This window comes from Saccharomyces cerevisiae, chromosome VII (genome assembly GCF_000146045.2).
Source record: "Saccharomyces cerevisiae S288C chromosome VII, complete sequence".
Lineage (NCBI taxonomy): Eukaryota > Fungi > Ascomycota > Saccharomycetes > Saccharomycetales > Saccharomycetaceae > Saccharomyces > Saccharomyces cerevisiae.
This window is the reverse complement of record NC_001139.9, coordinates 418594-435462: the sequence shown is the minus strand read 5'-3', so window position 1 is coordinate 435462 and position 16869 is coordinate 418594. Positions and strand designations below refer to the sequence as shown.

Sequence of the window (16869 nt, the reverse complement as noted above, 5' to 3'; positions counted from 1 at the left end):
CAACTGTAAGCAATGTAAAGTCCAAAACTTTACCATTTTTTGTTTGATCTTGCATGAGAATACCGGGTGAGCCTAACATGAAAAAGATAGCTAGCCACTATTGTAAAAATGTGATAAAGGATACGAGACTCAAATTCACTTGGATAACTATCTAGCAGGTTTTGAGTCAGCCATATTAGGTTACATACCGGTCCAAACCTATATAGAGCCATTGTACGATCCGACTACAAGTTATTTATATGGAAATTAACAGATTGTTTGGAGTCACCGTACGCAGCTCACATAGATAGCTTATTGTGCAAAATATAATTAAATAAAGATGCAAGATGGATGATAACAAGAATTATAAGCAAAGGATTATTGATGTTCCGAATAATTCAATTCACTATATAACAGGTGTTGGGTATATGTATGTGATCTACCTGGTACGTGTAATTTAAAAAATAAAATAATTGGGAAAACTACGGAATTACGTTTGCGCATTGCGTCCGAAGATCAGCACCTCAGATAAAAAATCAACTTTCGCCGTGGTAGACTTCGAGATACTCTGCTAATAGCGATGCTCGATATTACTACCAATGTATGTGAAGGTTTTGATTGTATTCAATCCTTTTTCAGATAATTTACCCTTGCTTTAAGCTGCGTATATCAAGTGCATTTGCTGTCTGCTGATGTCAATTAATTGTATCAATTGGCCAGCTTCGGATAACGAACGATTATCGCGCGAGTGAAATAGACTGGGTCGACCCTTTTGAATTATCACGGCATCGCAATATCTTTGGAGCAGTACAACATTTACTTTTCTTGACCAATCCTAAGAGTTTGTATACATTTTTTGTAAACTGTAGTACGGCGTTAGAGTCAAGAAGTAGCTTATTATATCCTGTGCACAAATTTCAAAGTTTTTGCCGCCATCATATGGCTGAAAGAGGGCAGCAAATTCCATCTCGTTATTTTTGCATATCAACGCAAGCGTTACACAAGATATGGTTAGAAGCAACGAGCAGAAATTCATTACAATGACAGAAATTAATTGCCGTTGCAACATTGTTTTGCCTCTATCGCGTGTGTTTCCTTGAAGGCAGTGTATCACTGAATGTCATCAGTAATGTTACCAAGAATGAACATCCTCCAAATACTCATAGAAACCCGTTTAAAATTCGGGAATTGATGACTTCCTTATGGTAGGCAAGTGTGATTTACAGACTTTCCATGCGATGAACCCCTATTTTAATCGTATGGATCACCAGATCAAGAATTGGCAGTTCTGTCCCATTATTAGAATAGCGAGAAAACGGATGCTTTCATAATTTTTGATTGTTGCTTCATCCTATTTCACCCTATTTAATAGCCTTCTGTAGAAATATCGTGTATGGTTCCTTTATCATTGCTTAGCATAGCTGCCACTAACCTACATTAATCGACTTTTTCCCGGAAAATTAGCGGGTAATCGATTTTTCTAGATGGCATTGTGGAGGAAAGTAAGTGCGTGGGGTGTGTAAGTTGCCGTACAATGCAGTATAACCAGTAGGACTGGAAGGTAGTCAGTACAGTAAGACTAGAAGTTAGCGAGCCAGCACGTTTCCTTCGCGCCGGTTTTTTTTTTTATTTTTTATTTAATTTTTTTCAAAACTTGACGTGTAGAAGATTGACGTCTGGGGTTGGCCCCATGAATTTTTTATCTATTTCTTCCCTGTGCCTAATTCGTAATATCTCCACTGATAGCGTAAAAAAGCGCTTTATTTTTCCGAAAGTTGTGATGGCATTCCATACAGTTTATAGGATGGTAGCAAGTGATAAGAGCTTGGGGCCCACAATTAAGCAGCAGAAAAGCGCAATTGCGACACTAGCAGTGTAACTCGATAGGATTTTATGGAGTGTTGATGAATGTAGTTGCCATTATAATGGCTTCTCAGGAAACCTGTAGCGGCCGGGCCCCGCGAGAAACTCCAGAGTGGCGTAGGCCGGCTTGTTTAGTTGCTAGCATACTTGTTCGAGCTCTTGAGTTCTCCTGGCTTTTCTCCACGTGTCTGCTTGTTGCCTTTGATTTCGCGAGAGACTGCGGACTGCCACCCCACTCCGGGAAAACCTGGAGTGATGGTAAAGGCCCTGCGGCGCTTTCTTTCGGAAAAACTAATACGAAAGAAGCAACAACAAATTTTTACAACAGGCTGGACGAGAAAAGTGGGGAAGAGCAAGCAGAAAAAAGAAAAGAGAATAGTCGTTCTTGGATAATTTATTTATTATAACCCTTTTTTTTCACCCCAGTACTCATTAACGAAGACAAAGGAGAGTAAGAAAGCCCGGTAAAGCATTTCGAAGATAAGAGAGCCATTTATTCTAGCTCGCTTGTAACTACACGAGAGTTGAGTATAGTGGAGACGACATACTACCATAGCCATGCAAAGCCCATATCCAATGACACAAGTGTCTAACGTTGATGATGGGTCACTATTGAAGGAGAGTAAAAGCAAGTCCAAAGTAGCTGCGAAGTCAGAGGCGCCAAGACCACATGCTTGTCCTATCTGTCATAGAGCTTTTCACAGACTGGAACATCAGACGAGACACATGAGAATTCATACAGGTGAGAAGCCTCACGCGTGTGACTTCCCCGGATGTGTGAAAAGGTTCAGTAGAAGCGATGAACTGACGAGACACAGAAGAATTCATACAAACTCCCACCCTCGAGGTAAAAGAGGCAGAAAGAAGAAGGTTGTGGGCTCTCCAATAAATAGTGCTAGTTCTAGTGCTACCAGTATACCAGATTTAAATACGGCAAATTTTTCACCGCCATTACCACAGCAACACCTATCGCCTTTAATTCCTATTGCTATTGCTCCGAAAGAAAATTCAAGTCGATCTTCTACAAGAAAAGGTAGAAAAACCAAATTCGAAATCGGCGAAAGTGGTGGGAATGACCCATATATGGTTTCTTCTCCCAAAACGATGGCTAAGATTCCCGTCTCGGTGAAGCCTCCACCTTCTTTAGCACTGAATAATATGAACTACCAAACTTCATCCGCTTCCACTGCTTTGTCTTCGTTGAGCAATAGCCATAGTGGCAGTAGACTGAAACTGAACGCGTTATCGTCCCTACAAATGATGACGCCCATTGCTAGCAGTGCGCCAAGGACTGTTTTCATAGACGGTCCTGAACAGAAACAACTACAACAACAACAAAATTCTCTTTCACCACGTTATTCCAACACTGTTATATTACCAAGGCCGCGATCTTTAACGGATTTTCAAGGATTGAACAATGCAAATCCAAACAACAATGGAAGTCTCAGAGCACAAACTCAGAGTTCCGTACAGTTGAAGAGACCAAGTTCAGTTTTAAGTTTGAACGACTTGTTGGTTGGCCAAAGAAATACCAACGAATCTGACTCTGATTTTACTACTGGTGGTGAGGATGAAGAAGACGGACTAAAGGACCCGTCTAACTCTAGTATCGATAACCTTGAGCAAGACTATTTGCAAGAGCAATCAAGAAAGAAATCTAAGACTTCCACGCCCACGACAATGCTAAGTAGATCCACTAGTGGTACGAATTTGCACACTTTGGGGTATGTAATGAACCAAAATCACTTGCATTTCTCCTCATCATCTCCTGATTTCCAAAAGGAGTTGAACAACAGATTACTGAACGTTCAACAACAGCAGCAAGAGCAACATACCCTACTGCAATCACAAAATACGTCAAACCAAAGTCAAAATCAAAATCAAAATCAAATGATGGCTTCCAGTAGTTCGTTAAGTACAACCCCGTTATTATTGTCACCAAGGGTGAATATGATTAATACTGCTATATCCACCCAACAAACCCCCATTTCTCAGTCGGATTCACAAGTTCAAGAACTGGAAACATTACCACCCATAAGAAGTTTACCGTTGCCCTTCCCACACATGGACTGATACGCTGACAAGTTTTTGGCGGTGCAGATAAATCAAAAGACAATAGACAAGAATTAATAATATTAACAATTAATAATTAATAAATAATAAATAATAATAATAATAATAATAATAATAATAATAATAGTAATAATAATAATAATTAATAACGATAAAAATATTTAATTATGATAGTAAGAATACATATTTTGATTGTCTTAGTCTTCCGCAGAGATAATTAATTGTTCTCATTTTCAAAGTCATCTATATGTATTGATTGAGCTCTACTGTTGTTTTTAACTTTATTGTGGCCCCCTAAAATATAATTTTTACCAGTATTAACCATTTTGCTCTTATTAGTACTTTTACTGATGGTGGAACCCTTGAAATTTGTCATGGGCGATTCAATCCATAGATTGTTATTGCTGCTTCCACTAGTGTTCTTGTATGGAATTGGTGTCGTAGGTGCCGTAGTCATAGCATCGGTTGCTCTAGTTAAGGTGGTTGGTTGTCTCGTCATATTGGTATTGGTTGTGTTGAATGAATTGTCAAGAGAATAACTCTCATTCATGGAACCAGGTCCTTGTGTGCCGCTGTTATTGTTGCTACCATTACTTTCCTGAGAAATTAGGCTGCTTTTGTTGAACAAAAACCTGTTGGAAGAACATGGAGTAGAGTTTTGAGGCTGCTGCTGCTGCTTACTAACGTTAGTGTTAGTGTTTTTCGACGTGGACGGTATGAAAGATGTGGACGAGTAGACATCGTACTTCGATAACGTAGTAAAGTTTTCAATATTTTTCTGCGCAGCTGATTGTGATGATGTACAATTATCGCTTGTTGATGCTGAAGTTATTGTATTTGGTGGAGTGGATATCACAAATTGAACATCCTCAGGGAATAATTTCAGCAAGTCAGATGTTGTTAGTTTTATTGGCTTAATCTTTGGTTGCTCTTCATAGAAAAGCTCCTTATAAAATGCATTATAAACTTCAGAACCGTCATTCCACAATGTGATGTAATCTTTCAAAGCTTGGAAAGAAAGTTGATTTTTTAAACATAACTTTTTAATTAAATTATCATCATCACTTCCATCCCTAATTTGATGGAAGAACAAATGATTCAATAAGTTTATGGATATTTTTTGTAAAATCAAATCATCCAGAGAAACCTTTGTCGCGAATTTGATCAAATGATATAGTGCTAAATTTTTTTCCTTTATGACCAAATTTTCACACAATTTCAAAGAGCTAAAAAAAATTAGTTGAGAAAATAATTTCTTGACTGAGGAAGACCCGATGAGATTTATATTTTCCTCTTTCTCTTTATGTCCTTCATCTCGTTCTTGGCCTCGGTCTTTTAATTGTTGGGCCAATAATAATGAAGTAAATAATGGAACGAGATAAAGCTGCATGTATTGTTCTATTATCACATGATTGTCTTCATTACTGTGATCATCTGATGATTGAATTAGTGGGTTAATCTTCAGGTCATCATAATCCCTTAGAAGTTTAGAAATTAAAAGAATGGTTAAATTCAAACAGCGTAATACATCATTTACAATCATAATTGAATCCGACTCATGGTCTAGGTTCTTGTCAAAAGTGAAAAGCGATTTCGAAATAGGCGGAATTGGTGGCAAAATTGAGTCCTCAAACCAGTATGGAATTTGGTACCTCGTTTGATATGATTGCGTCCAGTCTATTTTTCTGTTATTATTACTAATACTGCTATTATTGCTATTATTATTGTTATTAGTGATGGTAGTAGTAGTAGTACTAGTGGTGTTAGTACTACCATTAATAACGCCATTGTTGTTAATGTTGTTATTATTGATGTTATTAGTAGTGATGCATTTCCTGTTGTATTGATTAATTAATTGCGAAATACTGCCCATGTTGATTAAGAATTTCGATAGAAGGAACTGAATGATATTTAAAGTGGATGCTAAACTTTGAGTAGAGCCCAATTCACCAAAGTTTGAATGTAAACAGTGAGTAGGAACCAGGATTAAATAATTTAATGCAATGTCGAGCAACAAAATTAATCGATTTTCCTGCAAATAATTCAACTCAGGATGGTCAATAACTTCCATTAAAACTTGTAAGTGAAAGGACAAATCAGTCGGATCAATTTTGTCGCTGGAGTTCTCACCACCACCATTGTCTGAAATCCCATTTTCCATTATTGTAGAAATTGCAGATCGATATAGTTTAGGATCAATTAAATTTGGGAAGTGAGAGATCCTTTTAGAGATCTTGTACACAAAATAATGAGATGGCAAAACTTCTAATGAGGACGTTGATGCTAATGAAGTGATGATAAAAAAATCCACCTGGTAATCCTTTGTTATCCAGCTAGAAATTTTCTCATCACCGTTGATTAAGTTCGTTGCCGAAGGATCGTATCTTTGCCATTGTGCTACCCATATCTTGAGTAAAGTGGATCTCAAACCGAGCTTTAGAAACTCAAATAGATTTGGCGTTATTTCTTCAAAATTTTGAACAATGGAAAGAAGCGACAGTACGCCGAAATTCATTGAGTCCCCGTCCGTGGTTGTCGCCGTTTCTTCGTCATTATCTGCCATAAAATCCTTCCATATGTTCAGATTGTGCAGGATCAAAGGATGGAGCTGTTTATGGATGGAAATGTATGCAAATAACACCGCTATAAGGTCCCATATGATATTGCTATTATTAGCAGCAGTAACGGCTGACTGCAAAAGGGGAGAAAAAACGTCTAACTCCCGCAGTTCCGACTCAAAATCTTTTACAGAAGAGCCTGAAATTGGCAGATACTTAAAAGAGTTTATGAGCTTGAAGGCTATTTCAACAGGATCATTAATGTGACTGTCGATCGAAGCTAATTTATGGTAGGCCTTTAAAATAGCTTGCAAAAGAGCGTCTACGGTGTCTTGGGAGACCCGCGAGGCTGCAGTCACCAGTGGTGCATGGCCAGCACACTTCTGCATTCTGGTGGTGAGGGTTCTGTACTGCTTATATTGTTGCTATTGGTTAATTATGCCTTTTGTTTTCCTCTTTCCCTACGATCCTCCTTATATGAAACAGAAAAAACTGCCGCCGAGATCCAAGCAGAAAAAAATATATTAAGTCAAGGATCAAGGTGGCACACAGGGTAATGAAATTTTTATATTATATATATAAATAAATATCCATATGTCATTGTTAACGTCTTCCGTTGCTAAAATCATACGTCGTTATATACGTTATCGCTTTATACGTGTTAGCTCGATATCATTTGGGACGTGCCGAAATCTCGCGGAATGTTTCCGAAAAAAAAGAAAGAAAAAAAAAAAGGGGCAGGCCCCACAAAGGGGCGCCGCGTGGTGTTACGTACTGGAAAAGTGAATTATGAAAAAAAAGTTCTTCAAGGGGCAGGGGTTTCCGTTTGGCCCACTATGTATGTGTCTCCAGATACGATTATGATGTGCTAATAGTTATTAATAAAACTATATATATATATATTACTCATATATATATTTTCATATACAATGTACTCTTAACTGGTACCTGGTTGGATGCAATAGGTGAGGAAACCTTCAAACAAAACTTTCTTTTACGATTATCTATATCTTTGTTAGAAAGAATAAAATACAGTACAAAAATGAAGACTTTAATTGTTGTTGATATGCAAAATGATTTTATTTCACCTTTAGGTTCCTTGACTGTTCCAAAAGGTGAGGAATTAATCAATCCTATCTCGGATTTGATGCAAGATGCTGATAGAGACTGGCACAGGATTGTGGTCACCAGAGATTGGCACCCTTCCAGACATATTTCGTTCGCAAAGAACCATAAAGATAAAGAACCCTATTCAACATACACCTACCACTCTCCAAGGCCAGGCGATGATTCCACGCAAGAGGGTATTTTGTGGCCCGTACACTGTGTGAAAAACACCTGGGGTAGTCAATTGGTTGACCAAATAATGGACCAAGTGGTCACTAAGCATATTAAGATTGTCGACAAGGGTTTCTTGACTGACCGTGAATACTACTCCGCCTTCCACGACATCTGGAACTTCCATAAGACCGACATGAACAAGTACTTAGAAAAGCATCATACAGACGAGGTTTACATTGTCGGTGTAGCTTTGGAGTATTGTGTCAAAGCCACCGCCATTTCCGCTGCAGAACTAGGTTATAAGACCACTGTCCTGCTGGATTACACAAGACCCATCAGCGATGATCCCGAAGTCATCAATAAGGTTAAGGAAGAGTTGAAGGCCCACAACATCAATGTCGTGGATAAATAAGAGCTGAATAATACTTCTTCAACCTGATGAACTAGGGTGGCTTGCAAATGCACAAATCTATATAACAATATCTATATATATGTATGTACACCGAATTCCGACATATGGAGAAGGAATAATAAAATATTAACTAACGTCTTTACGCCTCTCTTTATTCTTTTTTGGGTAAATTGCTTAAACTATTTGGCCGGCCCACCGCGAAAAGATTTGGCTGGGCCTCAACTAAACGCGCCTTTTTGGACTTTTCACGTTGCAGGGACAGCAACGTCAAAACTTCTGCATTAAGGTAGTTTGGTAGCTTGGTAGCCACTTTAGTATTTCTGCCTTCTTCGAATACCGACATTATTTCTCGCCAATCCACATTCTCTCTCCCCATCTGCATCCTTTTATATTTAATAGGGATAGGTTGTTTTAGTTCTTTGATTCCGTTTTCATTTCAAGAGCAATAATAGCAATTTGGAAAAAGAAAGCAAGTAAAAGAAAGAAGAGATCATGTCTAGGAAGTTGTCCCACCTGATCGCTACAAGGAAATCAAAAACAATAGTCGTAACCGTACTTCTTATTTATTCTTTGTTGACATTTCACTTGTCAAACAAAAGGCTGCTTTCTCAGTTTTACCCTAGCAAAGATGATTTCAAGCAAACTCTTCTCCCTACGACTTCTCATTCACAAGATATAAATTTGAAGAAACAAATTACAGTTAACAAGAAAAAAAATCAATTGCATAATTTACGTGATCAATTATCGTTTGCGTTTCCCTACGACTCTCAGGCCCCCATCCCGCAAAGGGTGTGGCAGACCTGGAAAGTCGGCGCAGATGATAAGAATTTTCCCTCTTCGTTCAGAACCTATCAAAAAACATGGTCTGGTTCGTATTCACCGGATTACCAATATTCTCTGATTTCGGATGATTCTATTATCCCTTTTTTGGAGAATCTTTACGCACCCGTTCCGATAGTCATCCAAGCGTTTAAATTGATGCCTGGAAATATCCTAAAGGCAGATTTTTTAAGGTACCTATTATTATTTGCAAGAGGTGGTATTTACTCAGATATGGATACTATGCTTTTGAAGCCAATTGATTCATGGCCTTCTCAGAATAAGTCATGGCTAAACAACATAATAGATTTGAATAAACCTATTCCTTATAAGAACTCAAAGCCCTCACTTCTCTCAAGTGATGAGATATCACACCAGCCAGGTTTGGTCATCGGCATTGAGGCAGATCCGGACAGAGATGATTGGAGTGAATGGTATGCTCGTAGGATCCAGTTTTGTCAATGGACTATCCAAGCCAAACCAGGTCACCCAATTCTAAGAGAATTGATCTTAAATATTACTGCAACGACTTTGGCGAGCGTACAAAACCCAGGAGTTCCTGTCAGTGAAATGATTGATCCAAGATTTGAAGAAGACTACAACGTAAACTATAGGCACAAAAGACGTCATGATGAGACCTACAAACACTCCGAATTGAAAAATAACAAAAATGTTGATGGCTCAGATATAATGAATTGGACGGGTCCAGGTATTTTCTCCGACATTATTTTCGAATACATGAACAATGTGCTCCGATACAATAGCGATATCTTGTTAATCAACCCAAACCTAAACAAGAACGACGAAGAAGGTAGTGAGAGTGCCACCACACCAGCAAAAGATGTTGATAACGATACGCTGTCCAAATCAACAAGAAAATTTTATAAGAAAATATCAGAGTCTTTGCAATCGTCAAATTCAATGCCCTGGGAATTCTTCTCTTTTTTGAAAGAACCAGTTATCGTTGATGATGTGATGGTTCTACCAATAACAAGTTTTTCACCAGATGTGGGGCAGATGGGCGCCCAGTCTAGTGACGACAAAATGGCTTTTGTAAAGCACATGTTTAGCGGGAGCTGGAAAGAAGATGCTGATAAAAATGCAGGTCATAAATAACGAGGCTCTCCTTTCATCATACCCTCTCTAAATAAAATTTATTCCTAGTTATTCCTTTCTTCTTCATATCCTTAATCATGCATTCACTGCCATGTGCAAATAAAGGCTCTTGTGGTAGAAACTTTTAGCTCAAACGTGGTAAAACTATCTCAACGTCCTTCCGTAGACAACTGGTGAGCAGTGCTTCTGTAACACTGCAGATCTCCAATGATAAATCGATACCGTACTAACTGCCCGCACTATAATGAACTCTTTGTATCCGTAACTATTTAAAATATTCATTCATTTCTATAAGCTATATGTTTATATTTAGATTAGAGGGGTTAAAAGAAAGTTTTTCTCGAAAGCTTAATTTTAGCTTTTACTTTGAACTTCTAGTAATTGCGAGGCAGTATCGACAATGCAATCTCTGAACTTATTAAATTGGAATCCTAATAAATTTTTGGTTTTGCGGTTGTCGCACTTGCAGCAGTTTTTTGTCAAAAAGGTTGAGCCGCTACCAGGTTCGCCAGTTGCTATCTTGCCTTTTAACTGTGGAAATTCCTCATTCAAGATATCCAGCGCTTCTTGAGAGCAAAACATATCTTCACATAAGAATAGTCTTTGGCCAGCGCATTCGGGTTTCTCAAATGCAAGTAAATGAGCTTTTGAAACATCGCGAACGTCAATAAAAGGACCACTGTAATTATAAAAATTGTCGCCTAATTTATAACTAACCAAATTGGCAATAATGGCTGAAGAGCTATTTATTCCATTTCTAAGAGAGTCGGCAAATAGCTGAGGGCCAAAAACAAATCCTGGGTTGATGGTTGATAGCGTAAATTTGATGCTTGATTGGTTTTCCTCGAGAAAATCCCAAGCAGTTTTTTCAGCAAATTTCTTGGAACCACAGTATGCGGAAACCGCGTTAGCTTGACAACTTTCCCAAGTATCTTTGTTCCAACTTTCCTCATTGACAACGAAACTAGTGTCCTTCATATCTCCGGGAGATGCAAGGGCAGCAACAGAAGAAGTAATAACGACTTTTTCGACTGTGTCTGCGGCATAATTTTTGATTGCTTCTAGAATGGACTTGGTACCATTCACAGCAGGAATTAGCAGATCCTTTTCGAAATCAGTGGTGTTGAAGTGAACCGGAGAAGCTATGTGCAAGACAACCTTGATCTCTTTGCCGTGCTTTTGAAAAACTTTGTCAAAAGCGTTTGGAGCAGCAATGTCTTCGACAATCTCCATTGAAAGGTTGGGATTGCTCTTAAATTTTTTCAGCAATCCATCATTCTTTTCTTGGGACCTACCCGAACCGATGACCTTGTAACCAGTTTTTAATAAATCGTCCACTACGTGTAGAGCAATGAAACCAGTAGCACCAGAAACAAAAACAACGGTTTTTTCAGTAGTCATGACTATTCTGTTCAAAAAAAATTTCTGATCGATTTTTGTTGAATCTCACACAATCGTATGATATGTTTTTGTTCTCCGGAATTAGTGAAGAGAAACTAACTGGGCTACCAAGATTGATTTTGCGTTCATAAAAATACTTACGATCTTTCTATTTCAAGTCTCTCAATTGGCTATCCAAAAAGGTTCTTTAAATAAGCTTTGCCGAACTAACCAAGCCAAATTGTGCCAAACCCGAGCCAGATCAGGCCCGATCAAAAAATACACCGAATTTCAATGACACCCGTTCATATTTTTATTCCATCGTTCGAACAAAATAGCGTTTTCCATTTATTTATGGATTCATTAGGTAACCTAATTTCTAATCGCTTCTCAACTTTGATGGGAGACCAACCCGCTGTATAAAGGGCATTTTTCGATTTACAGAAGGAACCGAAAGGGTTAAACCATTCGTGTGTACCTTTTTTTGTGGTGTATATTGACCCAACGAGTCTTGACTTTCATCATATTTCATGATGGTACTTCATTTCAGAAATGAAATTCAGGTGTTTTATTTTACCTTTACGTAGTTCTTTAGTACTATACTTTTAGAGTATTTGCCTAATCGGCAACATAACTTTGGAGGTGATTTCGAATAGGATTCAATAGGCACGTTGCAGTATATTCATTGCGCCTAAAACGGAAAATACCTTAAACTATGTTTTCGTGGTTAGTGACGCCTGGTCGGTAAAAAGATCATTTTAAATGGAAAAAAATAATGGTTGCTAAGAGATTCGAACTCTTGCATCTTACGATACCTGAGTATTCCCACAGTTAACTGCGGTCAAGATATTTCTTGAATCAGGCGCCTTAGACCGCTCGGCCAAACAACCACTTATCTGTTGAAAAGGTGTGACTATAGCAACTATTAGTTATTATTAGTTTGAATAGAATTTATTCATTATGGGATAAGCTGCTCGTCTATGCAATGGCAAAAGCACTTTGTAACTAAACTAAAACGAAATAAAAATTACAAGAAGGCTTCACCGTCTTCTAGCCTTTGTAGGGGAAAATATTCGGTCCCAGTAGTTGGGCTTTAATATAGAAAAAATATGAAAATCGATTCAAATATTCGCTAAATTTGCAGGATCAAGGTCGCTCTTTTACCTTTCAGAAGGTCATATATTATCTCAGGAAGTACAAGGAGTAAAATTCACAAGGAAGGTTCTACATTTTCAGCACGTTCTGTATAATGCACTGTCTATTCCTCGTGGACCCTCTTTCGGTGGGTGCGTTAGTCAGTTGTATTACACTACACAGAGTTTTTTTTCTTTCTTTTCTTTCTTCTCTATATATGAGCTGATGAACCTTCTGTTATTTTCTGTATTGATGGAAGATAGGATGCAGCATGGACTAGAGCGTTTTTGGGTCATTTTAGTGCAATAGATCCAATCATTCCTGTTCGATAATCTCAAAGGGACATTCCCCTCTGGAGAGAAATTAGTGACAAAGCTGTGGTCAGTTGGATAAGAGTTCTCTTGTACCCCTTGTGACGAAGTAATAAAATAACAAAAAAAAAAATGCAAACGCAAACGCAAGCACAAGCACAATATAGCTTATAAGGCCATTCCTAGCAATTTTGGAAGAAATGGCTATACCCAAATACAGATTTGGCGACAGTTTAACACTCAGAAGATTGCGACATCGTGCTCTATTTGGGATAAAAAATTAAAAGGCTTTGAATCGTACCTTGACTGGGAGGTACGTAAAGCTGAAACGGAACCTATAGATAACCATTGGAACTTTCTGTTCTTGAGCAAAAATGTTCTGCTTTATATATCTATATGTTCCCGCATGGTTTTATTCAAGGTATTCTTTTAATGAAAAATGCAATTGAATGCAGCGGAGTTAGGGGCTTTTTATAGAAGGGAGGAATTTGGCATTACTAGTTGAGAAAACGCTTTCTCATTTGTGTCATCTTAGGGCTTCAAATACCGCTGACAGAAAATTGGTTGATTACTGCGCATTTCACACGACAAATTAATGAAGAATGGCCAAGATCAGAGTAAACCTTGCCATGCTCTCCATATCATGGAACGGCGGCAATTATTTATACTGATAGTGGCAGAAGTACCGACAACTTCGTTCAGATATTCAAACTCTTAGCTGCAACTTGTTGCTAAAATCATTAGAATGTAACCAGTTTCCCATAAGATTTTCTTTATATATGGACTACGAGACAGTGCTTTCAGACCCAAAGTCTAACCATCCTTGAAAACGTCTTCCAATCATGAAATTAAAATCACGGCTCTATTATTTTCACGTCGAGCTTCATTTTGGGCCACTATTAGATCCTGTGTTTTTATTCCAAGGTGTATTGTCATATTTAATCTTGAAAATAATTTCTAATCTGTGTGATTATTACAGTAGATTCTATTGAAACGACACCATACAGCTCATACGAGTCCGGTGTACTGGCACAGAACACAGATGACAATACAAAAGTAAATAAATCTATCGACAGCAATTCCTATTTTCTTTTACATTTATATTGATTAGCTTACGATTTCTGTATTTATAGAGCGTGTAGTTACATATCCAGATACCTGTCTTCTAGGTGAACAGTTGGTTTTCAGTTCAAAAATTATATAGGATCTTGGACGGTTAGCTTTCCTCCTCATGATCCACTCTTTCGGGAACAAGATAAATTATTGTTTAGTTTTGATTAGCTTTACTTTAATTCGCACAAAAAAAAGCCTGCATTGTCACGAGAACATTGAAACATATACAAAAAACAAATTTGAAATAGAAAACAAAGCAATTTACAGAAATGACTGCCTGGTGCTAATTCTTGCATATATTTTATTTTTAATTAACTAGAAATCAGCGTCAATTATAGTTTCTGGTGAGTCAGCCAATGTCTGTAAATAAAAACAATATGCTTAAGAGGATTAACAGTGGCACAAGAGGCAAAGAAGGGAAGAAGGCGTACACGTCCACATGAATATATAAAAAAGAAGTGTTACATCAATTGGAACCCATCTTTCGGAACGTTTTCTATCTGCTACAAGCCTGTGTCACCGAATTACTTTATTGGGTCTTGTAGAGACGCCGAAATACATCATCATTCCAAGATCGACGATAAAAATCATCCAAAAAATTGTTGCCGAAAAAAAAATTGGAAAAGGTGAAAAAAAAATCAAAATACGGGTAAACGAGCAATCCCTGTTCGGTGCGGTGATTGGCTTGAGGCAAGCTTCCCGCTTGATTTATATAAGAGTAAGGCAACCTAATAAATGCTAGCAACATCTATGCGCCACTCTATTGTCTTTGATTTTCTTGCCCAATCAGCCAAATAAAAAAAAGTTTTACTGCTTACTCATATTATTGCTTACTCCAGTAATTCATACCTAGAAAATTGACAAAACCATGCATACAGCTGAATTTTTGGAAACAGAACCAACAGAAATCTCATCTGTTCTAGCAGGTGGTTATAATCACCCACTGCTGAGACAGTGGCAAAGTGAGCGTCAACTGACTAAGAACATGTTGATTTTTCCGCTATTCATCTCCGATAATCCAGATGACTTTACTGAAATTGACTCTCTACCTAATATCAATAGAATCGGTGTAAATAGGCTAAAAGACTACTTAAAGCCATTAGTGGCCAAGGGTTTGCGTTCTGTGATCTTGTTTGGTGTGCCTCTCATCCCTGGTACCAAGGATCCAGTGGGTACAGCGGCTGACGATCCTGCAGGGCCAGTCATTCAAGGTATTAAATTCATTCGTGAGTATTTCCCTGAACTGTATATTATTTGCGATGTCTGTCTCTGTGAATACACTTCTCATGGCCATTGCGGGGTTCTATACGATGATGGTACTATTAATAGAGAACGTAGTGTCTCTAGATTAGCAGCTGTGGCAGTTAACTACGCTAAAGCTGGTGCGCACTGTGTGGCTCCCAGTGATATGATCGATGGTAGGATCAGAGATATTAAACGAGGCTTAATAAATGCAAACTTGGCTCACAAGACCTTCGTGTTATCCTATGCAGCTAAGTTTAGCGGTAATCTATATGGGCCATTCCGTGATGCTGCTTGTTCAGCTCCTTCGAATGGTGATAGGAAATGTTACCAATTACCTCCTGCCGGTCGTGGCCTGGCACGTAGGGCGTTGGAAAGGGATATGAGTGAAGGTGCCGACGGTATTATTGTTAAGCCTTCCACTTTCTACTTAGATATAATGAGGGATGCAAGTGAAATTTGTAAAGACTTACCAATCTGCGCATATCACGTGTCGGGCGAATACGCAATGTTACATGCTGCAGCTGAAAAAGGTGTTGTTGATTTGAAGACAATTGCCTTTGAATCTCATCAAGGTTTCTTGAGGGCGGGTGCCAGATTAATCATCACTTATTTGGCTCCTGAGTTCCTAGACTGGTTAGATGAAGAAAACTAAAAAAAAACGTGCTTACCTTGTGAATAGTAAAAATAATGATGTCAATATGACAAATGTAACAGTGCTGGCAGTATATCCCTATTTGGCAAGCTTTATAATATGCAAAGATGCGACCTAGTATACGATACAATGGAAATTATGTAATCCTCCTAATGAGTATTTATGTAGTAGTACGTAATATTTATACACGGAAGGCGCTAGTAAGACAGATAGGTAATGTTTTTTTACTTTCACCTCTCATTTTTTCTTCTCAAGGCCTAAAACGGTCATTAGCGGGGCCAGTTGTTCAGGTCCTAACTGTATGCCAGATTTTTCCAATTCCAATTTAAATTCCTTCATAGCGTGTCTCAGATCTCTGTCCATTAAGATCTTAATCATTTGCCATGGTTTCATCGTATTTTCTTCATTGGCAGAAGTCCCATCTAGATTAACCAATTTTTTTTCGATCATGATATTGCTAACCTTTTCTAACTTTTCCAGAACATTAGGCCTCGAATTTATTTGATCCATGAGTTTCTGCACCTTTATGTGTGCATCTATTTTGTCATTAGGCTGTCTGTCGTCCCAAGATTGAGCGTAAAATCTTCTCGGAGAAATCCAGGAAAGCCTCCTTAAACTCCTGGTGTGATTAGTGGTAGAAATGTTCGATAGTTCTATCGAACGAGTGACTCTGGAACTATGCTTCCATATAACTCTTAGCATTATGTGTGGCTGTAGTATCTACTTTCTGCTTCTTGTGTTTATTCTAACTTTTTATTCGTCGGTTTTGTTACATCTTAAATTGTATTTCTTTAGTTCTGACCGAGCCATATTTAATGCATAGAAGATTAATAAAGAAAACATGAAAATCATAAATAATTAAAAGTAACTGGACGAACAAAAGATTTTACGTGAGACAGACAAAAAAAATTAACACCAGCAGTATATGTATAT

General features: G+C 38.0%; 9 protein-coding genes and 1 non-coding gene across 10 annotated transcripts, besides 1 other annotated feature; 6 read left to right on the top strand and 4 right to left on the bottom strand.

Moving 5' to 3' along the window:
- Positions 1-1883: 1883 nt before the first annotated feature.
- Positions 1884-2249, top strand: YGL034C (uncharacterized protein; the record flags this gene model as incomplete). Its single annotated transcript, NM_001348837.1, has 1 exon — positions 1884-2249. One exon carries the CDS (start codon positions 1884-1886, stop codon positions 2247-2249), a length of 366 nt encoding a protein of 121 aa, NP_001335778.1.
- A 151-nt stretch (positions 2250-2400) lies between these two features.
- Positions 2401-3915, top strand: MIG1 (transcription factor MIG1; the record flags this gene model as incomplete). The annotated part of the gene is made up of 1 exon (NM_001180900.1): positions 2401-3915. The coding sequence occupies one exon, from the start codon at positions 2401-2403 to the stop codon at positions 3913-3915; it is 1515 nt and encodes a 504-aa protein (NP_011480.1).
- A 217-nt stretch (positions 3916-4132) lies between these two features.
- On the bottom strand, positions 4133-6862 carry VIR1 (Vir1p; the record flags this gene model as incomplete). The annotated part of the gene is made up of 1 exon (NM_001180901.1): positions 4133-6862. One exon carries the CDS (start codon positions 6860-6862, stop codon positions 4133-4135), a length of 2730 nt encoding a protein of 909 aa, NP_011479.1.
- Positions 6863-7515: 653 nt separating this feature from the next.
- On the top strand, positions 7516-8166 carry PNC1 (nicotinamidase; the record flags this gene model as incomplete). Its single annotated transcript, NM_001180902.3, has 1 exon — positions 7516-8166. The coding sequence occupies one exon, from the start codon at positions 7516-7518 to the stop codon at positions 8164-8166; it is 651 nt and encodes a 216-aa protein (NP_011478.3).
- A 492-nt stretch (positions 8167-8658) lies between these two features.
- OCH1 (initiation-specific alpha-1,6-mannosyltransferase) lies at positions 8659-10101 on the top strand (the record flags this gene model as incomplete). The annotated part of the gene is made up of 1 exon (NM_001180903.1): positions 8659-10101. The coding sequence occupies one exon, from the start codon at positions 8659-8661 to the stop codon at positions 10099-10101; it is 1443 nt and encodes a 480-aa protein (NP_011477.1).
- A 354-nt stretch (positions 10102-10455) lies between these two features.
- On the bottom strand, positions 10456-11502 carry YGL039W (carbonyl reductase (NADPH-dependent); the record flags this gene model as incomplete). Its single annotated transcript, NM_001180904.1, has 1 exon — positions 10456-11502. The coding sequence occupies one exon, from the start codon at positions 11500-11502 to the stop codon at positions 10456-10458; it is 1047 nt and encodes a 348-aa protein (NP_011476.1).
- Positions 11503-12257: 755 nt separating this feature from the next.
- Positions 12258-12371, bottom strand: SUP54. The gene is made up of 2 exons: positions 12334-12371; positions 12258-12301 (listed from the first exon to the last, which is right to left on the bottom strand). It is a non-coding gene; the product is annotated as a tRNA-Leu (tRNA).
- A 1812-nt stretch (positions 12372-14183) lies between these two features.
- Positions 14184-14292: an origin of replication (ARS718; Autonomously Replicating Sequence).
- Positions 14293-14907: 615 nt separating this feature from the next.
- On the top strand, positions 14908-15936 carry HEM2 (porphobilinogen synthase HEM2; the record flags this gene model as incomplete). The annotated part of the gene is made up of 1 exon (NM_001180905.1): positions 14908-15936. One exon carries the CDS (start codon positions 14908-14910, stop codon positions 15934-15936), a length of 1029 nt encoding a protein of 342 aa, NP_011475.1.
- Positions 15937-16173: 237 nt separating this feature from the next.
- Positions 16174-16638, bottom strand: DPC13 (Dpc13p; the record flags this gene model as incomplete). Its single annotated transcript, NM_001184647.4, has 1 exon — positions 16174-16638. One exon carries the CDS (start codon positions 16636-16638, stop codon positions 16174-16176), a length of 465 nt encoding a protein of 154 aa, NP_001106172.4.
- YGL041C-B (uncharacterized protein) lies at positions 16577-16759 on the top strand (the record flags this gene model as incomplete). Its single annotated transcript, NM_001184550.1, has 1 exon — positions 16577-16759. One exon carries the CDS (start codon positions 16577-16579, stop codon positions 16757-16759), a length of 183 nt encoding a protein of 60 aa, NP_878074.1.
- Positions 16760-16869: the final 110 nt, after the last annotated feature.